The 26,334-nt window shown below is 38.8% G+C and overlaps 1 protein-coding gene across 3 annotated transcripts in view; it reads right to left on the bottom strand.

Moving 5' to 3' along the window:
* TRAPPC9 (trafficking protein particle complex 9) overlaps positions 1-26,334 on the bottom strand; it is a 442,757-nt gene that overhangs the window by 259,842 nt on the left and 156,581 nt on the right. Inside the window, exon 20 of one of the 3 annotated variants that reach the window (XM_031061592.1) lies at positions 24,374-25,719. The exons of the other annotated variants lie outside the window; for them this stretch is intronic. Coding sequence (XP_030917452.1) covers positions 25,629-25,719 — 91 coding nt within the window. The 3' untranslated portion in view covers positions 24,374-25,628. Of the gene's footprint in view, positions 1-24,373; positions 25,720-26,334 lie in introns of those variants that run through there. 3 annotated transcript variants of the gene reach the window in all.

Genomic DNA, 26,334 nt, shown 5'->3' with positions numbered 1-26,334 from the left:
CTTATTGGCAGAGTGCTTTGTCTCTTCTGAGAAAACACAATTGAAGCTGCGGGACATGCCCAGTGCACCCTCCTGTGACACAGCAGTGACACAGACCTGCCTTAATTCACCACATCAGCTTTAACAGGTGTGTTGGGAATAATGCTGGGGATGGGAAGAATTCCAGGTATCTCAAGGATGCAGGGAGATTATACAATTCCAATAACATAATTGTGTTACCAAGAAAAGGCTTGCAAGGTGTTCTTGGGAACTTCTGTGGAAGCTTCATGGAAAGAGCGAGACTGAGATTTCCCTGGAATTACTGAGGAGCAGTGGAGGCTGCAGGAGGGCATCGATGGCAGAAAGGCTCACAGGTACAACCAAAGCTGAGGAGGACAATTCTCCTCTTTGGCTGGGGCTGCTAAAAGCAGCTTGACTGAAGTCTGCTCCACCTCTCCCTGTGAACACTGAGACCTTCCTCAAGACTGGGTGTTCTGAGACTTTTGTTGTTTTCATTTGAATAGAGAAAACCAAAGAAAGATCAAACATCAAAAATCGAGTGAGGCCATCAAAGCCCAACAGCTTCAAAGTCTACACCCACAAATTCAAAGCTCCTGTACATATTTTTGTCAAAGCTCTCAGAACACAAGCAAAGCAATATTTTAGAAGAGACATTAAGGAAAATAAATGCAACTGCAATGTCATGTTAAGAACGACACAGGTAGATTAATCTCCTCCTGCAGGTACCCACAGATTTTAAGGGCATTAATTAATTGAGAAGAAATTGAGGTATTTGGTAACAAGCAGAAGGAAATACATCCCTGTTAGAAGGCATACATGGAGCAATCACTGAAAGAGAAAAAAAAGCCTATCTGTATCTATTTTAACATCAAAATGTGTCAAAAGCCAACTACACAAAGAGAACTGACGTAGGTGCTGTAAAGCATTTTTTCCACAGCCAGTTTTTATTAACAGAAAAATACCTGCAGATCCTAGACTTTGATCAAATAATGTGTGCAGAAGAAGCAAGGTATTTTATGAGATTCCAAGACAAGCTTCTCTCAATCCCATCAGGGAAAAAAACCCAGAAATACAAAATGCAAGTCATTGCTGGTGAAACGGCCACTCTTCCTGTACCTTACGCATCAGTCTTTCTCTGGGCAGTTTCAACTGTAAATTTATTGAAATTTTAATGAATAATGTGCAGGTAGTTATGGTATCTATTTTTTTCTTCTGGTTTAAATTGTTGATTCAAACCTTAGGCTAGTTTAGGTAGAGCTGGAGCTTGGGTTTTATCACGAAAATGCACTAGTTTTCAAAAATGTCTACAAATATAGCATAAAGACAATACACAGTACAAACTATACCTGTTTGGGGTTTTTTAAGGCAGAAAATCACACAACCAGGCCAAAGCAGCCAGCAAAACAAAAAGTTGCATTGAATCATTAAGCCAGCTTAAAGGATAAATCTCAGCTTTTAAGTGCAAAATAGAATTCAGTTTTAACCACTGAGCCATGACCACTGCCTCTTTAACAATGCTATAAAAAGCTACTTAGCTTTTCAAATTTAAAAAAGTCAGTGCCACATAAATACGCTCACAAAAGATCTAAAAATAACTTTAAGCTGCCCACCCTCAAGGTCAGAAGGAGCAGATACAAAGAAATAAAGCTCCGTGAAGGGTTTCCAACAGGAAAATAGTACTGACAAAAGTGAAGGTGTTGCCACTGGCCCACAGCTATTTCTTTAGAGTTCTTCTGTGTCAACTTCTGCTGAGTTCTGCCCATGCACTTCTCATCAGTGAAGAACTTTGCTCGTGTTGAGAGAACATTTATTCAAACTTACTGACTGAAAACAAACTTTGGTGTGAGTCCTTTCCACTCTTTACAAATGATGTGCTGAAGGAGAGTAAAGATGGATATATTTGAGGTGCATGAAGACAGAAAGCAGCAATTTTCAGCATTTCAGGGTAGTACAGAAAGGCTCATTACCACAAATGCAGAGGTCACAAACAGTGCTGATCCTGCTACATCAGAAAACTTCTCCATATGTATCTGCTAATGGATTCCTCTCCAGCTCCTGATGGAAACCAGATCATCATAGCCCAACCATTCCTTTAACACATTTCACACTTCTCAGAGTAGAAAAATTAGAGTGGAAATAGTGGCAGTGATGGGGGATGAGACTGCCTTGAGAATTTCCTTTTTTTGGCTGTAGTAGGTCCTAACTTGGCAGAATGTCCTGTCCCAAGGGAGAGAGCTGCTCTTTGTGGACCTTGAAGAACAATCTAACAAGACCATCAATAAGTGTGCTCTGAACACCAGTAAAGTGATTCCCTGATACAACAGTTCAGGGATTTCAATGATTCTGCACTGAGCTGAGTTTATGTGGCTTGCAAAGGACGAAGGACTGAGCCTGCTCTCCTGTGATTTGAAAGCCTGATTAAAGGAATTTTAATATTTCAAATCTGATGTTTCAAGCATGTTCCCATTCCCTGAAGCTACACCTTTTTTTGGTTTAATTACTATTAAGCCTTTTTTAAGCTTTAATGTTTTCTTTAAGAATGGGCACAGAAAGTATTCAATTACTGAGGTAAGAAGTCACAGGCTGAAACAAAGCTGTAAGAAATACTGCAGCCTGTCAAAGGTGATAAGGGGCTCTGATTATCCTTGACTGCATTCCCTGGGCTCAGCATTTCATTAAATTGCAATGCTCTATTTTAAAAATAGATTTACCACCATATCCTGAGGGTCTTTCCTATTTTTAGCTAAAGCTATGCACAAAAATACCACTTGCCTCACTAATTGTATTTGATTTTCAGTTTCAGTATTACTGGTAAGATTTGTTAAGTTTGGGTAACGCAACCTGAAACAAGTCATGAACATTACAACAGTTTTTTTAACTCATTTTTATGAATCTCCCTTCAACTGGATGAATTCATAACTTCCTTGGAGAAACTACAAAATGTTTTAAAAATTAGGTATTAAATTAAATGAGGTGAATTTGGCTGTTACATCCTTGAAGAAGAGCAATACAGTCAACTCTGGATCTATGCCAAAATAAATTAGTTCAAAGGTGAAGAAAAAAAGCAGAAAGGTTGGTCAAGCACTGGAGCAGGCATGGCCAGGGAAGTGGTGGAATCAACACCCCTGAGGTGCTCAAAAGATACAAATGTTGTGCTTAAGGACAAGGTTCAGTGGTGGATCTGGCAGTACTGGATTAACATTTGGATTCACTGATCTTAGAGATCTTTTCCAACCTTAAAGATTCTGTAATTCTACAAATGAATGAAGTTTTTTCACCGTGTGTTAACAAAATTCTTCTAGCATATACCAGGATAGAAAGTGTTTGCAGCAATATTTAACAATGCCTGATGAAAAACTATAGGTTTTTGTTTGCTTGTCTATTTGCTTTTTGGGTTTTTTTACTGAATATGATATCAAGTAAAATAGCTGACTATGTAGTAAAAACATTGTGTATTTATGTGGGTGGAAATCTTAATGAAACATTGAGATGGGCAAGTTTATTTTCAAATAAATATTTTTCTTGATGCAATGGGCACAAATGGTTCTGCTCCACAGAATAGTTATCTAAGTGGGAAACCAACAGGAAAGCTGAATTAAGTGTTAACTGAAACTCAGAAAATAACATTTTCTACAAGATGTCAAATATCCATTTCTATTCTTCATTGGCAGAAGCTTCATCAAACATCAGTCAGAACAGAAAAAAAAAGAATTGAAACAAATGCTGTATCTGAGGAGAAAGGTTGTGAAATTCCATAGATAAGCTTAAAAGTGTGACACAACTGCAGAATAATTACTTCTAGGTAAAACACAGCATTATCTCATGCTTCCACAAGTCAAGAAGTTCTTCTAAATTAAAAACCTAACTCAAATATTGGTAACTTTTTAATAGTTTTGAAATGGTTTTAAGCTGAAAGAGGAGAGATTTAGATTAGGTATTAGGAAGAAATTCTTTATTGGGTGTTGAGGCCCTGGCACAGGTTGCCCAGAGAGAATTTGTGGATGCTCCATCACTGAAAGTGTCCAAGGCCAGGTTGGATGGGGCTTGGAGCAACCTGGGATGGTGGGAGGGATGTGCCCCTGCCTATGGCAGGGGGTGGAACTGGATGATCTTTAAAGTCCCTTCCCACCCACACCATTCCAGGATTCTGTGATCCTTTGAAGACTAAGCACAATGAATGAAAAAGATGAAGATGTGAAAAGAAAGAAATGAGGTTTGGTCTGGTGTCCCAAATCAACAACTGACTGAAAATAAAGCTAAGGCCACAAGGAAAATGAAACTACATGGCAAAAATAGTCAGTGTTTTGTATTCCCTCTTTAAAACAAATACAGCAGTGTTCTCAAATAAAGACAAGTCCAGCCCAGGGTCATGAAGACAATGAATGGATACAAATATTTGACATACAAGGAGAAGCTGAGAGAGCTGGCAGAGAACTCACAGAAAACAAGGCTCAGGAGGATTTCATCCATAAATTCTTGATGGGGGCAAGGAGTAAAAAAGCCAGACCCAGGCTCTTCTCTGTGGTGCCTAGTGCCAGAACACAAATCCAAATGTGGGAAATTTCACCTGGACACAGTACAAACCTTTATTCTTGTGAGGGTGCTCTGATCCTGGAACTGCTCAGAGAGGCTCTACAGTCCATGACTGTGCCCATGATTCTCTGACCTTGCTCATAAAATGATCAGTTCTGTCTTCAAACCAGTTAGGAAGACTGAGAGGGAAGAAGCCAGTCTGAAGGCTATTCCAGAATGACCATCCTCTAATATGTCCCAAGTCCAGATTTTGCTCATTAATAAATAATTAGAAAGTAATGGGGGAAAATCTTCAATGGAAAAATAAATAAAATGTTCCCAATTATTAAAGAGGCTGAAAAACGCAGAATAAAACATTTAGGGGATTGCTCTAGATGAATAAATATGCAGTAGAACAGCATTTCTATTTATCAGGTGGAGTTATGCAGAGCTGGGGGTGTTTTTTACATTCAGTACTTGAAGGATTGCCTGCATAAGGCACAGTTAGCTCAGAAAACATGTTTAACACAATGGAAGAGAAATGTACACAAGAACTTCTGGGATCATCTCCTGCTCATTATCCCTGCCCTCACAAAAAAACTGAAGTTTTCTTTTACATTCATTTCCTACTGCTGTTTCAATTAATTTCACCAAAATGAATTCTCTGTAAGGAAATCTCCAACCTTCAGCTACTCCCAATGTCTAAACAAAATATTGCCAAAAGGGAGAAGGGGAAAAAAGGGAAAATTTTCTTTTGCTTCCAAAATATGTTTACTTGAGATAGGGAGCAGCTCAAGGTGAAGGGATGAGAGAAAAACAGAGACTAAACCAGGAAATGAGTGAGAGAGAGAGAAGAGGAACGAGCTGCAAAAGAAGCCCTGAGGAGTTTTATAATTCTGGGGTTTATATGTGGCTACTTAATGCACCCAGAATCGATACAAGGCAGACAAAATACACATTCCAGTTCAACACCTGATGGACAGAGTCTGCAGAACTTGGAACCTTAGCACCCAGGGAAAAATACAGAGAGAGTACAAACCCAAGTGAACCCATACAGGTCCTCTGAACCAGCAAACAGCTCCCAAAGTGAGCTCTGAACTTCACAAAAGGGAGTTTTTAGGATGAAGCCCAACTATCACAACAATTCCAGAACTGCATTTTACTAAGACTTTTATTTACAACAGTGTTTATGGCTGCCAGTTCACTCAAGAACAACATTCTGCATCAATAAATCACTTTGTTTAAGGAGTTCTTGATGAACGGGGAACTAGGTCCCAATGGGAATCTCAAGTGCTAAGTTCTGTCACAGAAGGTGGAGGCTGCTGGGTCAGAGTTTTAAGGAATATCAACCATATCACACAAGGATAGCTCAGGTGAAACATCACTGAACTTCAGATAGATAAAGAATTTGCTGCTAGAGTAGAAGTTTTATTCTCTTTCCATCTAGGAAGGTGAAAGTTAGTGCAGATAAGCTCAGTATCGTTTATCTTCTAGCAGCATCCTGAATAACTAACAATTGGGATGCAACATACTCCTTCCTAAATTGCATTTCAGGGATGACTTTCTGCTGAATTCAGGAGGAAAAAAATCCTCCTTGATTATATTCTCAGATTTCTGATTATCTTGCAACAGATTAATATGCAGAGCTTACATGGTTCCCTGTCCATGGTGAGGGGGTGGGAATAGATGATCTTTGATGTCCCTTCCAAGTCAAAGCATTCTGTTATTCTGTGACTTTATAAATCGGTTAAAGGAACTCAAAATAGTATGTTCATTATGTGACACTGATTCACTTTTCATGAGCAGACAGCTCTCCTCCACCAGAACTATAAACCTTCTTATTCTCCTGTTCTCTCTAGAGCTCATCAAAATGTTCCAAATATTCCAAAATCTCTCTAGAAAATACCTGACTCAAGGATCACAAAAATACTGACAACAGCCAGCTCAGTAACACAGAAATAGCAATAACAAGAAAATTACCAAGTAAAGCACTGTTCCAACTTTACACCAGTATGTTCAAAACAAGTTATTTTAAATTAATTACCGCTGGTGAGTACAAGAAGAAAAGAGAACTAATATCCCATCATTAAATCACACCAAATCAGCTAATTTGGGTATTTTTTAAATTTACTTTCTGTAACTTTTACTTCCTTTACCTGCATTTTCATTCCACTAGCTAGAAAAAAAATACAAAATTGTAATAAAACTCTCCATCATTATCAGGCCTTCTCTGACTCCTGACTGTTTAATTCCTTATTGATTCTTTCTTTTTTTAATCATATCCAAAATGAAACTGATTCTTTGCCTGCTGAGGACAAATCTGGAAAGAAATCCATGAATTTGCTGAGCAGCATAACAAAGACCATCCTGTCTCAGAGACAATGCTCTCTGTAGGAGCAAACCTTTCCTTTACCTTGACAGATGCAATTCAAAATGGGGCTCGCTGTGAAATCAAAATATTGAAACTGTCAAATATAATCACTCTTCTGGCACATCATGCAAAATTGAACCTTTGTTTTATAGACAAGAAGGATGGTTTATTTCTTTAGCAGACCAAGGTCTCGGGATGATTCACTCCTGCTGGGGAATGCAGAGCCTAAGGAGGAAGATGAGCCCAAAGGGGAGGAGTTTGCAGCTGAGAGAGGACAATTGTCCTGCTGGGCACTGGTCAGGTCACAGGCACAATTCTCCTCTTGGTGCTCTTGTAATAAGCACCACAAAATGAAGGTGTTGTGCTTTTTAAGCTCTCAGTAAGATCAACTCTTCTGTCCTGATGTTTTCTGCTGTTTCAACCCAGCTTCCTATATTCTCATTTCTTTCACTTGTTTTTTCTTTCTACATTTCCACTTTATAAGACTGTGACCCTAAAATGCAAGTTTCTTTCCAGTCTAAGAATTCCCAGCATTGTCTTCTCCATCCCTGGCCAGAATCTCTGTGTGTAAATCTGAAATGACTGAATGTGGTATACAAAATTTGAAATTTATTTCCCTAAATCAGTTTTTCATGTTCTCCAATCTAATTACTGCTTCTTGCATTTCACAGTATCAACAAAGATTACAAATGCCTTATCAACACCAAATATGACTATCTGCATCATTGCTTCCAGAAATATTTAATCTTTATTTCCAGATCCCAGACATTGTGAGTTGGAAGGGCACATTACTGCTTCTTTATCGTGTGCATGTTATTAATGTTTTCTAAAACTGCTTCTGGAAAGTCAAGTTTTGTTTCCCTCTGGTTATATAATGCATTTCTTTATCATGTTCTGTACATTATTCAAGACCTTTGACAATAATTAGTTTTGCTTTAAACACTAAGAGAACAACACTGGGTTTGGAAATTTGACAGACTTATTTCTGAACCGAAGCAAGGAAAAATATTTTTTAAAAAATGAAATACATGTGTAACATTGAAGGATGATTATTAAGACAAAAAAATCCCAGCCAAGCAGCAGAATATTGCCATAATATGTATTATTTACATTAAATTATTTTAAACCCCTGTAGGCTGTTATTTCTGTACAAGAGTGTAAATTCTATGTAAACATATTACACACGACACTTAGCAGTGAATAAGTTTAATTTGTATGATCTGAACCAGACTTGAAAACAGATGAGTTTCCAAGTGATCAACTCTCAGCATGTTTGTTTTTAAGTGGATTCAGAAAAGCAAATTTGATTCACTGTTAGCTTTTAATGCAACATATTTACAACCAAGGAACTGCAATTGCACACTTCTCATGGAATCAGGAGTGTTGACAATCAATAAGGAGCTAAAATAAAACATACAAAACACCCAGAGGTACCTGTAAGGCATCACTGAGGGACTTGCCAGGTACTGACAGAACTTTTGGGAACCTAAATCAAAACTACACTTTTTTCAGTCCAACCATTCAAGAAGCTCATCAAAGTAAAAGGAGTTAGAAACAGAAATAGAAAATTACAACTCCTTCCTCAGAGTTGGTGTCCAAATTCTACTGAAATATTTGGGTTTCTACTGCCTTGTTGCATGCAGTATTGCGACTAAATCAATTTTTAATTGGACCCAACATGCAGTGAAGGTACCAAGGCTAAAACTTTCACTAAATTCCAGTATGGAAATCAGGAATGCAGGACTTGTTCTTCTTCCAAGCAAGAACTGAGAGCCCAGCACACATTAAATTCCTAAAGTTGCCCAAGCACTGGCACTCGGGGATATTCCACACCTAAGAAATGGCAAAAAGTTATATTCTATATTCTTCAGTTTTACTTTTCATTCCATTTGCAATCATTTGAAGTGAAGTACAGCACAGAATACTCCATTGGCTAAAATCCTCTACTGTGAGGAACAGAATCTCATGTCCACAGAGTAATGCCTGCAATTTCTACCATTTCTATTTTAACAATTCCACAGTACTCCACACCTAAATAAGGAGAATTTTTTTTAATCTATTTTAATGTTTTATTTCTGTAATTCCTGTATACATTTCTCTGTAATGCAGTTGTTAATTCCCTATTTGAATCAGCTTAAAGTAATCAAAATGTTCCAAATAAACCAAAGCAAATAATCCCTCAGGTACTCTGTAACACTACACTTGGAGATAATCTCACCTTAACTAAAGAAAAAGACATCTGCACTGCTTGTGTTTTCTCAAGCATTCTGCCTGGGAGGCTTAGCTGTAATTTGGATGGCACAAAAATATGTTCTTGTAAATAAAGTAATTTTGAAAACCTGCTAATTTCTTTAAGATCCAAGTGTATTTCATTCTTGATGAGCAACCATTCAGTCTTCCTGCACAGATGGACACAACCTATTTGTAGTTTTTCTTCAATGAAACAAAGTAAAATATTTTGCCAGAAAAGAGGGTACAAAAAACCTTAAATCAAACCCAAATTTTCTTTTAACAGTATTGAGATGCTGAAGTATCTCTCAGAAGTAAAAAATAAAGTTAAAACCCTAATAATTCTTGATCTAAGAGACCAGACACCCATGCCAAGCACTGCCATCATTTTAAAGTGACAAATTCACTTACACTTCATAAATTGACCTTCAAGTTATTAAACTCTGATTATTTTTTAATTACTACATGAAACTTAAAGAAAACTCTGAACTGGAAAAGCAGCTTCTGGTTTTCTAATATTCTTTCAACACTCCTCAAATAAAGGATAGGAAAGGTAAAGAATACACAAGATAAAACTCAAAAGCATTCAGTGTGAAAATGTAATTGTGAATATAAATACATACATCTGTCTCTACATATATCTATATACCTATATAAATCTATATATCTATATATATATAAATAACAGTCTGCAAAAGAATGAGGCACCAATCTCTGCCATGGGTCAAACCTGGATTAAAGAGAACTGCAGGAAGCTCACCAATAAATGGAGATAAAGCTTTATTTTAAGATCTGATAATGATGAAAATTCCCCCTTAAGATACTTAAGACCAGTGTATTTGCTAAGGAAGAGAAAACCCATGAAAGAGGGAGAATGATACGCCTGAAAGAATCTCCAGATTTTCTGGATCTAGGCAAAAGGCAAGGCAAATTTCATATCCAATCAACAATGTCAACAAAACCACCTTTAAAAAGGGATAAGGAAAAGGTCAAAGAAACTGAATGTGATAGTGGAACTATTTTTTATCTTGGAAAGAAAAACAAAATAAAACCATCAAACAAAACAAACCCTTTTTAAAAGCAACAGATCTGAAAAAGTAAGGGGGAGAAGTCATCAGGCTGGACCCCAGAAGGGCGAGTTTTTCTTGGGCACTACATTCCCTGATAATTGTAATTTCAGAGAGAACTTCCAGCATCTCCATAAGTCACTCATCAGCTGCTCTGGGGGGACCCCTCCTCTTCCTTTCATCACCAGGACCAAGTCCCATCAGAGGCAGAGATAAATGCCTGGACTTCTAAAAGTGTTCTTCAAACACTTTTGGGAGCAGAGAGAAAGAGCAGTTTAAAAGGAATCCTGTCTGAGGAAACTCAGTCCTTAAGAGAAACAGCACACTTAATTCTGGGATTCTGTTCTTTGTGAACTTACTGTGCTCCTTACAGTCAATATAACAACTCGTCTCAGGTGCAGATAAAACCTCAGAATCTTTTAGTTAAAAAAAAAAAAAAGTAAAAAAAAAAGTAGAGGAAAGCTCAGGAAGTATTTGGGCAAAATCCTTCCCTCTGAGAAATTTTAGCAACTACTACATTCTGTACAGCACAGCAGCAGATTTCACCTGTGCTAGGTGACCCAGCCTGAGCAGGGGCATGGCACTATCTGACCTCAAAGGTCCACTCCAACCTAAAAGCCCCTGAATGATGCTGTGACAACACATTTCATTGATGTTTTTGACAGAGCATTCACATCCAAACCAAAATGGTCTTAAAGCTCCTGAGTATTTAAACTACATTTACTGTCACTAATGATAGATGAAGAAAAAACTTGGAATGGCTCAAGCTGTCAGGAGGATATGTTTCATACTTTAGTACATGAGGATAGAATTTAATGCCATTTTAAACAAGTGCATTTTTGCTGCAGATTTTATTAGAGAATTACCCTCCATGAGCTTTCACAAGCCTCTTACTGTGAGCCATTCATAAACTGGAGTCACACAGCAAGAAAGCACAGAACTGTGTCAAGAGCATGAGCACTTCATTCAGTTTCAAACTCTGCTTAGTTCTCCTGAAATATCCAGGCCTAGAATTTAACACAAACTGCAAAGCAAAATCTGAAAAAAAAACCCACTGAACACTTTTGGTAGGTCAGCTGAAATTCTTTTAGAATCAGGTGTATGACTAACTTCTATTGAAACTTTTTGTAGTTCCGCCACAAATAACAAAACCAGTAATTATGACTTATTAAATACTTTCTGTAAACTTAGGTGAAATACATGAGAAAACATTTGCTGCTACAACTTAAATTACTATTTTCCTCTTTTCCATAATTTTGTGTTACTCCTTAATCTTTTGTAATTCCTGCAACAGCAAGTGTTCAAACATAAATGCTGATCAGAATCACTTTGTGTCAGGGAGAAAACACACACAGAAAAAGACATCCCACTGCCAATGGATCTATGATCAAAATGAAGATATAAAACTGCTGAGAAGAACAAAAACCATAGTCAAAAAGTCATACTCAACACAATATAAAAGTCAACAAAATAAGAAATAATCTTCAGTAGGCGTTCAGCTACAAAATCTAAGCAGCAAATAAGTATAATTTGCTACATAAAATTAAAGTTTAAATGCCTCAAAAAATTATGCCTTGAAAAATTACCACAGCATATGAACGCTGTTTTATTCAATCCACATTTAATTTCAGATTTCCAACAGGACTCAGGTATTTCCAGGACTGACCACTGGAAGAAATTGTCTTGAACAACTGTGCAAATTTCTACATGACTGCAAGTTATCATTTTCATTTCAGATCACCATTGCTGATGTATTTCAAATAAAAACTTCTGGAGACCTTGAAGATGCTCTATCCAATACCCAGCTCTGGTATTTATTTCCACCTCCACTCAGGCAGGGCAGGTTCAGCTGCTGCCAGGGCAGTGAATTCAGCACTCAGCACAAACCCAGAGGAGCAGATTGTGCTCCTGCCCTTGGTCCTTTCCTGCCCAGAATATCACTCCCCACTTGGTCTCTCAGACTCCAAATCACACCTTGCATCTCTTTAATAACATACACACAGCCTATGGGTAAAAAAAAAACCACATGAGAGGGACTTTGTTATCTCAGGTCACCCATTAGGTGAAACGACCAAAGTTTCCAAAAAATGTGAGGAAAATTCCAGTTCTCAATTCTGTTCCTGTTCAGACATTGCAAGTGAAGAATACAGGAAAATCTGGAAAGCTCAACAGTGTGCCAGGAGTTGTAGCATCCAATACCTTAGGGGAAAAAATGAGGGCTCTAAAGCCCATTGAACTGGCTTCACAGTCACAAAATCCCAATTTTGGATCCCAAAAAGCTCTGCTAACTTTGTTTTAAATTACATGAAAGGCAGACTTACTGTCAACAAGATATAAATCCTGTCCATCTACTTAATCTCTGTCCATCTACAGAGAAAACTTTCATCTTATCCTTTATGCTAAAGAAGAATTAAAATTGCTGAAAGCCAGTGACAGTCTCCCAGATTTTGGGTTATTTTGTTTTATATTGTAAAAGAGGCTTCTGCTCAAAGTTATATACAGGGAAAAAAACCCAAAAACAATGGCACATAAAACACAGCCCTGCACAGCCCTTGAGGATGTAAGTAATTCCCAGGCCTCCGTTATTTAATTATTTTTTAAATTTTTAGCTTTGTAGCAAATTCCCATTCCCAGGCATGAAATTATAGTCCTTGTAAATTTCTGCTGAGGAAGCATAGGAAGAAAATGAAATTGTTCTAGCAATGGGAAGAAAATTGAATTGTTCTAACCAGTTCTAGTGCATCATTCTTGGATTTATGCATCATCCTTGGTGCTTCAGAGTCAAAACTGAATAAACATCTCTTACATCTTCTGAGTTTGCCTTGTGCTAAACTTAAGTGCTGATCTACATCAGGACTGAATTGATATTACAGTGGGAAAGCTTAGTGTTTAAAGGCTGGGAAGTTTTAAGAGTTTTTCTCTTACATTCCAAAAAGAAGGAAAAGGTCAAGTGACTCCTGACTGTACCTTTGGGTGAACTCTGCCACACAGAGATGGGCTGAGTGGTTGAACATGCATCTGGGTCCTGCACCTCACTGAAAAGCTGAGAATATCCCCTTTCCTTTCCTTTCCTTTCCTTTCCTTTCCTTTCCTTTCCTTTCCTTTCCTTTCCTCCCCTTTCCTTTCCTTTCCTTTCCTTTCCTTTCCTTTCCTTTCCTTTCCTTTCCTTTCCTTTCCTTTCCTTTCCTTTCCTTTCCTTTCCTTTCCTTTCCTTTCCTTCTTCCCCTATTCTCCTTTCCTTTCTCCTTTCCCTTCCCCTTCTCCATTTCTCCTTTCCTTTTTCCTTTCCCCTTTCTCCTTTTTCCTTTCCTTTCCTTTTCAACCCCACCCTTGCCCTTCTCTTTCCTCTTCCCCTTTTTCCACTTTCCTCTTCCCTCACTGCCATGGTCTGATGTTCTCTGACTTTGTTGCCTTCTTTAAGGCCACATTTTGTGCCCATATTTGCAATCCCATCTCCCTGTTCAGCAGAACTGAGCTGTTCCCACCCCATTCCAGTTCAGATTTCTCCTTCCTGCTTCCCACGGGATGAGCACCCTGGGAGGGCTCATCAGGTCACTGCTCCCTCCATCCTGGGCCTGGAAAATGGAGCTGCAGTCAATCCAGCAATTAAATTTGAGACTTCTCAGCCACTGGAAGTGCAGCAGTCACCCTCTAATACACCTACAGGAAATTAAACAATGATATCATCAGCCCATGAATAACTTTTAATTCAACCTGCTGCACCAGCAGATGCCAGGTGGCTGCATCTGTACCAACAGAGCACCTGGCCCAGGTACCAATATAGCTCAACACAAGAAACTCTCCTGTTTATCACAGGCTGACTTTAAATGAGCTTTTCAGCTCCTCAGGATATGGCTTGCTTCCCTCTATCTCTGCTGGTAGTAATATCTGCTAATAAACAACATGACTAATACTTGATAATAAACAATAGTAGAAGTCTGCACAAACCAAACCCATGTCTCAAGAGCACTGATATTGTTTCATATCAAAACATTTGGAGGACAATTCTGATAACCTTTTAGTTACCACTGGAAGTTACGATTTAGATTTTTTTTTTTCACACTGAGAAGCAAAACACAGAGTTTAGCTGCCAATTAGTCCTACCCTGTAAAGCATTTTCTCACTAATTCTCCTAATTCATTCCACTTAGGATCTGGAACTTAAATGGAGGAGGAGGGGATGAGCTAAAAATAGCAGCAGCAAAAAAAGAAAATGAAAAAAAAAAAGCCAATTAGTAGGAATTGAGGAATTGCCACAGTAACCTTTGTCAGGATAAATTTAAGGTGTAATGCTCCAAGATAGTTACTATGGTGACCATGGGTCCTTGCAAGGTACCTCTAATGAGAAATGCAGTATCTGTCACACAAACAAGCAGATGCAGCAGCAGCAACCTAACAGGCTATTTAAAGACACTTTTCTCCCCTGCCCCCTTTTTTCAAAGAGCAACAGGAAAATAAACTGCTACTAAAGTAGTTTACTATGTGCATTTTTTCAATTTTTTATTTTTCCCCCACTCCTTCAGTCACTGAACTGTTAAGACCTCAGTGTAAGATCTATCCAAATTGAACAGGTTAGATTTACAAACATTACCCACTCTTTGCCTACTCTCTGCAAAATAAATTCAATTCACAAGTCATCCAAAAACTCTGAGTGAAAGGTTTTTACCTAGAAAAATTATAGAGACACAGGTTTAGAGTAAGAAAACAAGAAAAATGTTTGTGAAAAATCTTGCATAAATTCTATTATTTGCCAATGCAGTGTGCAGCTGTTATCATTTAAAAATATATTTTACTAGATGGAAACTATCTCAGATTTATTTTGGGTTTTTTTGGTTTTTTTTATGTTGTTTATTTTTTTGCTCGGTACTTTCTCCAAAATTACCCAGGCAATACTTAAGAGTGAACAGCTTAAAAAAATAAGGTTTCTCCTTTTTCTACACAGAGTCCACTTCATTTCCAGTGTTTACAAGCAAAGTCTATTTCAAATCTGGGCTGTCACTGCCACCACAAACACCCTCATTAGGGACAAGCTTGGATTAACTTGTTACAGCACACACAAAATGACACAGTTCCCATCAGGACCCTCAATAATAAACTTCAGGGCCATGAAAAAATAATAAAATGAGTGTTGCTTCAACTCCTTGGAACCTCTCAGAGTGCTGCAGCCAGCTCTGGGCTCCCCAGCACAGCAGAGACCTGAGACCTGCCCAAGGGGCTCCCAAAAAGAGCCCTGGAAATGCTCCAGGGCTGGAGCCCCTCTGCTCTGAGCCGGGCTGGGAGAGCTGGGGGCTCAGCCTGGGTAGGAGAAGGCTCCAGGGAGACCTTAGAGCACCTTCCAGGGCCTGAAAGGGAGTGAGAAAACCTGAGAGAGACTTTTCACCAAGGAGAGTGGTTTTAAGTGGAAAGAGGGCAGACTTAAATTGGATGTAAGGAAAGTGGCTTTCATGATGAGGGTGGTTCTGCCCAGAGAAGCTGGGGATGCCCCATCCCTGGAAGTTTTCCAGGCTGCATGGGGTTTGGAGCCACCTGAGATGGTGGAAGGTGTCCTTGACCAGGGATTGGCAGTGGATCATCCTCAAGGTCTCTTCCCACCCAAAGCATTTCATGTTTCTATGATTTCAAGCTAAACACTGAATGGAGAGGTTTGTTCAACACCACCTCAGCCTCAAGCCTGGGCACCACCACCCTTCCCAAAGTCTGGGCAGCTGTCAGGGGTCACTGAGCTGTGTTGGGAGCACAGGACAGCCCTGGCTCACATACAGGGTCAGCCCCTGCTCCCACCCTCACTGCTCAAACAGACACACTTCACGGCAGCTTCCCACTCACAGTTTTTCTTGATCAAGTTCTGGTTTTCTTCATCCCAAACTGAATCTTCATGCAGTAAAAGAATCCTTTTCATGCCTCTTCTTAATTAGCAATAAATTACTAAACTGCTTTTTTTTTGCCTTTCTCAATGCTAAAGAGGCAGCTTCTCTCCTTTTAAACACTGCAAATTAAATACTAAAATCTTTCTTTAAGTAATACATCTAAGCCCAAAGCACTCCGGAGAACACACTGTGAAAACCAGATCAATGGTAGCTTGTGATTTAAATAGGTTAAATGTGGGTTTGGCAACTTTGCAGCCAAGCTTTTGCATTGATATTAGCAGGTGTTAGATCTCCTTGAAGCTGCAAAAGCTCTGCCAACTCATCAGGAGATGCACAACTCATTAACTCAATTTTGATATAAAAGATAAGGCTGAGAAGCTTCCCTGATGAAGTAACCCTGGAAGGAAACTTTGGTGGTGAGTATAATTTATATGTAAGGCCCTCACTTGTCAAAGGAAAAGGTTTTAGCTGAGATAATCTCCTGGCTGGGATTTTACCCCACATTTCACAGCCTACTATTAACAGAATTAATACTCTGCCATGTGTTCTGCAGAGCTGACTTATATTTCAGGTTCAACTTTTTTTAAAAAAGACAATGAATAAATACTTCAGGAAAAATCCTCCTGACCTAGTAAAGTGTCAGAGCAGGAGTCAGTTAGAGAGAAAAATTCCCTCATGCAAGAAATGGCTCAGTAGATTCTTTCCAAAAGAAGCTTTGTTTATAGAGACTTCTACAGATAAGAAGAAGAAGAAAAAAATTCTATGAAAGGCACACTAAATCTCTGGCCCAACTCCGTCCTGCTACACTGAGTTTATCTAGTTGCAACATATACCTGAATTTATCCAGATTATAACTGTTTTGTTGTGTAGTTTATAACTCTTTCAGCTGACTAAAAACATTAAAGCAAAGGTTTCTCTCCTGCTTGGCCACTGCCTTCCCCTCTCAGTTACAGCACAGACCTAAACCCACCTGCTTGGCATCAGCACAAGGGAAAGAAAACTGAGGAGGAAAATAAGCCACAGGGGAGAGGAGAAATAGAGTATTTGAAGCACCCAGAAGAGCACCTGCCATAGATGAGGAAAATCTCTATTCCATCCCAAAATAATCTACTATAAACAGCCTCCAAGCAGCTCCTCTCCTCAGCAGTGCAAATCCTGCAACAGCTGCATGTGTGGGAACACCCCAGAAACCTTCAGGTTAGGAGTCAGGAAAAAATCTGGACAAGAGCAAAACCTTCACCAAGTAAATAATTCAGTTTGGGAAGACAACAATCAGTGAACCAGTTCCCATTTAACCACCTGAACAACAGTTACACCAACCCGCAAAGTTTTATCCTGTAATTGGGTGAGGGGAAAAAAATACTATCAATCATCTCAGACAATTATACTTGGAATATTTTTATACTTCATTCTTCTATTCACAATGTGTGCTTGCTTTTATTTTCTCTTTTTTCCCTTCAAGTGTAACATTGGATTCCTCTCTCATATCAGGTTCCCTTTTGCAAATATTTTTTTCCTTTCAACTTGAATAGTTTTCAAGTATCATCCTCTCATTTGGTGAGATCATTCCAAAGAAGTGAAAACAACCTGCCCTGTGCAGATACAAAACATTCTGCTCAAAAAAATGCTTTTTTTGGCTCACTACTGAGCCAAAAAAAGCAAAAAAAAAAATCTTACCATAGGTAAGATTTTCACAGATGTATTAAAACCTGGATCCAATTCCTAAGAGGTAAAAGGCAGCCCTGAGCTCATCATCCACTATTTAAAGCTCAGATTTTTTTCCACCCTGTTCATCACTTTGGATTTATTAAGACTGAAGTTCACCTGACAATTCATCATCTTGTCCTCCCTAACTCCTCACATCAGCTCCCTCCTTCACAGTCCAGTACCAGGGACCTTCCCAGCCCTCTGCTCACCCCCCTTCCAACACAATTCCAAACAAAACTGAGCAATTCAGGGCCCAGCCCACATTCCAGAGGGGCTCCAATGAGGACCTGAGCTCTACAAGTTATTAATCCCTTTCTTAACTAATTAATAACTTTCCATTCCTATCCCAGAACAGATTGGTTTCTCTATCAGCTTCTTGTGGGGAACTCCTTCCCATGTCAAGAATGACATTAATTAGACCCTTCTCACTCTTCAAGCTTGTCCATTCTTGACCAGAACTTCAATGTTCTGGAAATGGATAAGCTCATAAAAATTGATTTATGAGCTACATCTTCCCTGCATAAAACCCTGTTTATTCCTTCCTAGTTCAGCACACTCAATCAATGCAGGTGTACACATAAAACTGAAATAAACGTGTAAATAACCTTTTTTAGCACAAGTCACCCTCTTTCCTCCATCTTCTTATTTGACATATCAAATCTGGAATGTTTCCATGATGTCAGGATCTTTCATAGCCTGAAAGCACCATATAAGATAAGGAGTAATTTGATAAGTGTATATAGGGAGGTTTTAAACACACCTCCTGCACTAGGAAGAAATCAAGGTACTGCACAATCCAGACTGAGAGATGCTCTCCCACTGAGGGCCAGGAAATCAAACAATTCCCAGTGATCTTATTTCAAGAATTGTCAATTATACTTCAAAAATCCAAGGCTAGAGCAGAATTCTTCACTGTTATGAAGAATTAGACAGAATGTGCATTTTTGAAAACCTCAAACATGGCAAAGCTCTCACTGGGAGAGCCACTGGAAGAGTGGGCTGGAGTGGACAGAAAAAGAGGTTGAAGAAGAAAGATTACAGATTTAACATCCTCCATTCCATGCCAAGATTAGACACTTGTATAGGGAAAATCACAAATTATATTCAAACTTAGCAGAATACTGGTTTTGTGGGTTTTTTTTAATTCAGAACCTATAAATCTTTCCATTATTTCAAAGAAGGCTTCAACTTTTTGCCTGTGATCCCAGTTATTATGGTGGCACTGGTGAGGGGGGAAGAAAACAGAATTTCCAAATCAGCATCTGGTGACACATTTGTAACTGCAAAATGAAAATGTCATAAAAGGTTGGCTTTATATACTACAGCATTTACTTAATATCTTTCAGTAATCTTTTCAAACCACTGTTGTTTTAGCTTTTGTTTCCAGTTAATGAAGGCAGAATTAAATGGATGTCAAGAGTAAGGAATAAATTCAAGCTGATGAAGCACTAATTTTAAATGAGTGTTCTCTTTGAAGGAAATACTCACAAACCAGCTATTTTAATTATACTTTTGATCATCTAAAACAAATTAATAGAAATAGGATATTTTAATTTCCAACTTCAGGAAATCTGTGCTGCACCCTCGCGATCTTTTACAGAACATCAGAGAGCAGGCAAGAAGCCAAATCTGGGCAACATCTGAGTGTAACTTTCATAAATCCTTTGGCCATTAAGGCAGACATAACTGGCAGCCACTCAAGACAATCTTCTTTCATCCCATTAACGCAGCCACCGTGTCAGCACAGCCACAAAACACAGCCAAGTGCTCCTCAATACAGGGAGTGCTGTGCTCTAAATTAATCTATTTATCTACAGATATTGATCAAACCAGGTGTGATCTGGAGCTGCACCTAAACCCAAAAGCTCAGTCTCTTACTGGCAGCATAAACAAAAAATGACCTGAAATGTGTTAGGGAGGCCTTCCACAAAAAATAAAGATGATGGTTAATTGGGAAATGGGCTAAAATTATTCAGTAACCTTCACCGCTTTGTCCTGCAATCTCTAAAGAATCTAAGTGCACCCAGATGCCCTTCACTCCTTATGTCCAAGTGTCCAAATATCATAATACAGCAATTTGTTAGGCAAATGAATTCCACAGACCTTTTTTATCTGTTAGATGAACATACAAGGCACCAGTTTTAGGTGACAGTGAGCAGAAAAAGTATTGCACCTAACTGAACCTATGGAGGAGGACTGTGCAAATTCACATTGCTAACAATAACACGTTACTTAAAGTAAGACATGAGTTAGAGGTCAAAGCCTTACCAAGAAGTGGCACTATGCTATCTGTGAGAGCAGAAAAAACAAGGGAAAAAGGCTAAGGAAAAAAAATTGTCCTCCAGAGAAGGGTAAAAAACCCCCAAGACAGATTAGGACAAATTTTGGAAAGACAGAAAGTCTTGGAGGACAAAAGAAAGCAAGAGAAGAACCAGTCCCTATGGACACATGCCCATAACTGCTGGCTTTGGGAGAACAGGGAAATTTACAAGTGAGTAGATTTTCAAATCAAGGAACAGCGTAGGCTGGGAGGTCCCTCTGGAAGTATCCACTCAAACCTGGAAGTTGGTCATGGAAGTTGGCCATGAAGCCCCAGGTTGGCAGCACAGCACCAGGCAAGCAAATTATTCTTTGCATTGCTGCTCCCATGCAGGCACAGAGCTCAGGGCAGCTCCCCCTGCCCGCCCTGCCTTGGGCATTGCTGCATTACACAGAATTCTGAAATAACCTCTGCAACAAGAAAGAATTCTGAATAACCTCTTCAGCAACAATCTCTGCAGCCTGCCTTGAATTCACACTGCAAGGCAAGTCTGACAGAAATCTGGGCTGTGCCAGCTGTGCTGCAGCTGCACAATTCACTCCCCCACTTGTCTGAGCTCCTGTGGAGGGAACATCTTTTCTGCCATGGTTTCACTCAGGACTCCCAAGTTTCTGACATGGATTTCAGGAGGAGAGACCGCCAACAGAATATCTCAGGTGTGCTGGCCACAGGGCAGATTGGGGCAAAACGGAAATTTTGATTAAGTATCCATCTCATAGAAATAGAGACAAACGTGGGGAGAAAAAACAATGTTGATTAATACAACTTTCCTTTCTCCTTCAGTGTTCAGAAAACCTACAGGAAAAAGGACAAACCCCAAAGTTCCATGGAATCTTTTCTTTCCGGGAATATTGTTATTTTTGTATTTCATTCTAGCAGGAAGATTAATTCACAGAGAAAGGTTGATAATGTTCACTTTCATCCCCCACTTTTTTCCATCACCCATCAATGTTGAAACATGATTTTCTAAAACTACAGTCTGAATTTATTGGTTTGAATATGTGTGAATTAAGGACAAGCACAATTCATTTCAACTCTGATTTCCTTTAGGAAAAGGTGTTTCTTCCTGTTTAGCTTGTTTTTCCATTGTTATCTAACAAAAGAAACAATTATAATTTTTCTTAAAGTCTTACTTTTTTTTCCACATTCCTTGCACAAAACTGAAAACCCAATTAAAAAGTATTAGCACTTCAGTCAATTTTTTTAACATGCCTGCACTTTGTCAAATGCTTCCACAACTGTGCCTAGCACCCAAAAATTTCAATACAGAAATAATTTTTTCAAGTATTGAGCAAATTAAGGAAGGAAAAAGTCTGGCTTCTTCTATGAGAAAAGAAGGATTTTTTAAAAAAAAAATAATTTCAAAATCTGAATCCTGAAATTAATTACTCTGCCTTTTTTCAAGAGACAGCTTTGAACCCTGCAAGTCCTACAACCTGTAATCTACTTAAGATTTAAGGGGAAAATGAAGATGACTGGTCTGGATTTTGAGTGATTTATAGCTCATTTAAAACTGGAACAGCAAACTCGTGCTATATCTGTGGGATATTTTGTATAAGGGCCAAACTACCCAGACACATTTATGTTGTACCCTATTAAACTTAATAAATCCTGTCAGAGACAAACTTGGCCTGTGCTCACAAAGCTCCTGTTTCCCCAGCTGCATACACAAAATATTATAAATAGTGCAAATTGGGTCTTCTGAGGCCAAGGCAATGTTCAGAGAGGTCAGAAAAAGTGCCATGTAAGCTAGAAACAGTGAGTTAGTCACTCCTCGTTTAGGAAAAGGCAACTAAGAAGTGGGAAAAGAAAAATAATCTTAGGGAAAGTGATGTAATACCAAAAGAGGTGCCTACCCAGTGCAGTACCCCAGGATTGATAGAATCCATACACTGAGGCTTGGGGAAGGGAGGGAAGGGAAGAGGAGAAGTAATCCCCCTTTTCTCAACAAGTCTGAGAAAGCTGACCCAAAGGAAGCTCTTCATACAGCAGCTGGAGAAGGAAAGTTCCCCTCAAATACACATTTCTTGACAAAAACAAATGCTAAATTCAAATGCAAATCATAGGAAATAGATTGTCAGCACATTCCATATGGAAATAGACCCTAACTGTTCAGAAGCAAAGGATGATACTGCACTGGGGACAGGACAGGGAGAGGAACAGAAACATATTGCTGTAAAACATACAAGGGCATTTGTTTTCATCATCATTACAGGGACAGAACACTGGAAAAGGCCTTCCAGTCGGGAAATGTGACAACTGCAGGCAGATCTTTGGCAACTCCAGGCAGGTTACCTCAGAACCAGCCTTTGAGAAGATCTTTGCCTCCACCTCTCCATGGGGGAGATGGTCTGATGATGCCTGAGGCCTTGAAATCTCTTCATTTCTAGACGCATTCACAGCTCAAAGTTCATTTTTCATTCCCATGTTGACTTCCCTTAACCTCTCCAGGAGAGCCCTCCTCTGTTCCCACTTCATACAATGCATTAAATTGCCTTTAAATTTTACTGCACTTGTCAAAGCAAACCCAAAGTCTTTCATTTTCACCACTCACCTGAATCTTCTCCCATTTGATCTCCTCTTTGTCCTGTGAGTGTGACCAGAGCTGAATATCAAAATTCTCTCCTATCATTCCTTCTTTCTGTTGGCCTCTCCTGTTCTCAGATCACATCTGGGTTTTGCAGAGCAGTCACACTGAGGATCCCTGTAATCAGCCCCCAGTTGGGGTGGGATACTTCACACCTTAAAAAAGAACCAGGACCAGGCAGGGACAAGCTTGGGAGGCACCTCAGAAGAGCATCTGGTTTTCATGGGATGCAAATGGATTCCTTGGGTGCTTCAGCTACAAAGCAGTCCAAAACTGAAATTTCTCTTTATTACTTCTTCTCTTGCTCTTCCCTTTTTTTTTTTTTTAATTATTGTTTGTTATTTTGAAGTTCTATATTTTTTGCAGAATCCTCCTGTAGCATCTCCAGTGTTTGCAAAGTGCTTTGAAATAAATATGAACAACATAGCTGGTTCATACTATTAATCTGACCAGTGCTAGATGTATCATCCTTTCCTACCCAAAAATTTCCTTTACAATTTTTTTGTTGAAAATAACTAATTATTCACTCAAAATTATGTACTATGTTTAAAGATTGATTTGGCTATTAGTAGAAAAAGGCAAGCCTTAAAAAAACTAAAAGTGTTTTTAACAACTGTCAAATAAGAGACAAAATAAAAACTATTGCCCTGACAACAAAGGGTGATCTTCATGTTTTAGTTAATACAATTTGACTTGAAGGTATCTCAGACATATCCAGCTGGCCATAGATTTAACATGAAGACCAAGGGCAACTGCTGTGAAATTTTATTCTCTCTTGACAGCAGGCAAAGCCTTAATCATAGCAGCTTTGTCTTTAAAACATAAACTGTAACAGCAATGTATGGAAAAAATCATTAATCTCCCATACAGACAACATGCCCTGTCATAAACAGACACACAAATTAAACAGTGACTTGGCAACTGTGAGAAATAACAGTCATCATTTACTTACATATGGGCAATAAATTTATTGGGGGAACTTTTGGTTCAAAATGGGGCAGAATTTTTAATTCTTGTTCCCTTTGAAAGAGGACTTATTTCAAAGTGTTTTCAAAATGTGCATTGTTAACTAATACTGCAGAAATTGCAGTGTACCACTGCACAGACTTCACAGCTCAATTAATCAACGCATTTACATCAATTAATTAAGCAGCAGAAATGGCACTCATAATTAGTATGCACACAAAGGACTTTTAAAAAATTCTTTCATTTCCATGGATAAAAAACCACCAGAATATGGGATAAAAGGTATAAAACTGAAAATAATAATTTGTTTAATTATTCTTGTCTCGTTAGAATGTAACAGAAAAAAATCAAACCCAGTGAAGTCAATACACACAAAAGTTCACTTAGCAAAACTGAGCAAAATACCTATAATTCTGCTGACTATAAAAAAACTAACTATAGAGTATATGTGTAAGCAAACACACTCATTTAACCCTGTAACCCTGCTAAAAAGCAGGGTAAAACTGCTGACCCAGAAAGGAAGCCTGAACTTGAGTGTTGACTTTGCTACTGCAGGATTTCTCCAGCTTATTTTTAATTAGGCAACTTCCAATTAAAAAAAATGAAAAGGCCAAAATTGCATCATGTTCTTTCACATCAGCATCCCCTGGGTCACCAGCACCTGTCAAAACTTGTAAATTTTGCACAAAAGCCTTTCTGATTTGAATTACCAACAGAAGTATTTCCTCATTTACCACTACCTGTCCTGTTTGCTCTTCATCTCTCAGCTCCTCACACCAGTCCTGTCCTGGGTATCCCAAGCTTTACTCCCCATGGTCTTCACAGCAAAGCCAGAACAGGCTGAAAAATGCAATGTGTGCATGTGCAGAGCCCAGCTGTGCAGTGTCACACATGGGGAAGGCTTCAGCAGCTCAGCTGTGCTGTCCCACAAGGACAGAGGAGAGAATTGATCTGCTCAGACCCTCCCCAGCATCAATCTCCCCCAGTGTCTCAGACACACCGTGCACAGAATGGGGATGGGAAGGCAAGGCAGGGTGTGTGGTACAAAATGAGATATCCTGGGGCACACAACGAGATTACATCTATTACCATAAATGATGAAGTGATTTAGGCATAAATGAGGGCTGTCATGAAATTTAATTTTAATGGTTTGATAATCAAGTAAGAAACACAATAATTACCGTACCTAGGGTTTTTCAATAAATTCAGATCACTGCTAGTGGCAACACTTTTTTATTCACAGACATTAATAAAATTCCCTCCAAGAGCTGTCTGCTATATTTTTCCATGTCAGAACAACCTGTTGATTACCTCTTTGCTGGGATAAACAAGCTCAGATTTCCCACTGATTACATTCAAAACACTTGCACTTTGCTCACTGCAAAACTCCTTTAACAGTGCAGCTGACGGCTGCAAGAAACAGCTTTTATTCTTCCTCAAGAAACTGGAGACTCAGCTGGTCCAGAAAAAATCTCTAGAGGCTGAGCTTTCCAATAGCAGACATGAGAGAATTTGCTTCCCTCATCATTATCACATGTCATATGTTCCACTGGAGAGGTGAACAAAACATATTGATACCACAGGGTGAGATATTTTCAATTAGCTGAAGACATGGCCAACACCTCAGCACCACTCACTGCAGCCAGAACTTCCACAGGGTAACTTGGCTGACATCTTTTCATCAGGACACCAGGTGTTCAGTGCATTTCCCTTTTAAAAAACTCCTGAAGGTGTAAAGCAGCAAAAATTAATTTGAGTTGGAATTTAGCTCTGCAATGAAGCCTAAAATTATTTCCAGAAGTTCAACAAATTACCATCCAAAACTCTTGCTCCTCTGTTTTCTTCAACCAACCTCACAGGAAAAATCTCCTGTCTTGTCCTCTTCTACTCCAAAGAAATCTTGGTTTTCTTCTCTCTCCATCATAATCTTGTGGGAAAAAAAGACCTCAGACTAAAACATGTCACTAATTGTCCCACAATGGGATAGGAAGGAACATTTCAAGTCATGTGGAAAGCAGAGATGGGAATATGAAGTCTCTAATTAACATCTTGGGATATAGGGGGAAAAAAAGGCTGATCCTTTCATTTGTTTGTCTGCAAAACAAGCAATGATGAAAGACAGAAAGATGAGTGAACAAAATAATCACTGAGCTCAAATTATCATTTCTGACTATAAAATGACAGGGAGCAAAATGTTTCTCTATCCTAAAATAGAGGGAGAAGAGTGTCACTTCTCAGAAACACTGCTTATATATATCTCCAAGAACAGCTACAATGCACACACTAAATAATCCCAATTATTGGCTTAAAAAGTACAGCAAATTGTAAGTTTTAGCTTTTCTGAAAGCTAAAATGATAATTTTCACTAGTCAGCAGAATAATCTTACTGTAGAAAAAGGCATCTATTTTCCAGATAGTTTTTAAAGGCCTAAAAGATGTTTCTTCTCCTAAGTAGTATAATACCAGTTTTTCCTGACATGTGCAGTGTTATTGTAGCAGCTATTATTGCCCTGTTTCTAAGTTAATTGAAGAAAACTGCCTTTCAGACCTTAAAATAAAAATACTGTGCAGCATTCTACACATTTGATCCATTTTACATGAATACAAATGAGACAGAGAACAGGACAGGGTTGGAATGCACCAAATAATGTGGATACTACAAAATGGATCCCAGGGACTGCCCTTGATGGGCTCAGAAAGGTTTGGCAG

The sequence above is a fragment of the Geospiza fortis genome, unplaced genomic scaffold (assembly GCF_000277835.1).
Source record: "Geospiza fortis unplaced genomic scaffold, GeoFor_1.0 scaffold351, whole genome shotgun sequence".
NCBI classification, from domain to species: Eukaryota; Metazoa; Chordata; class Aves; order Passeriformes; family Thraupidae; genus Geospiza; species Geospiza fortis.
The sequence above is the reverse complement of the archived record's forward strand: the minus strand, read 5'-3'. Positions and strand labels throughout refer to the sequence as shown.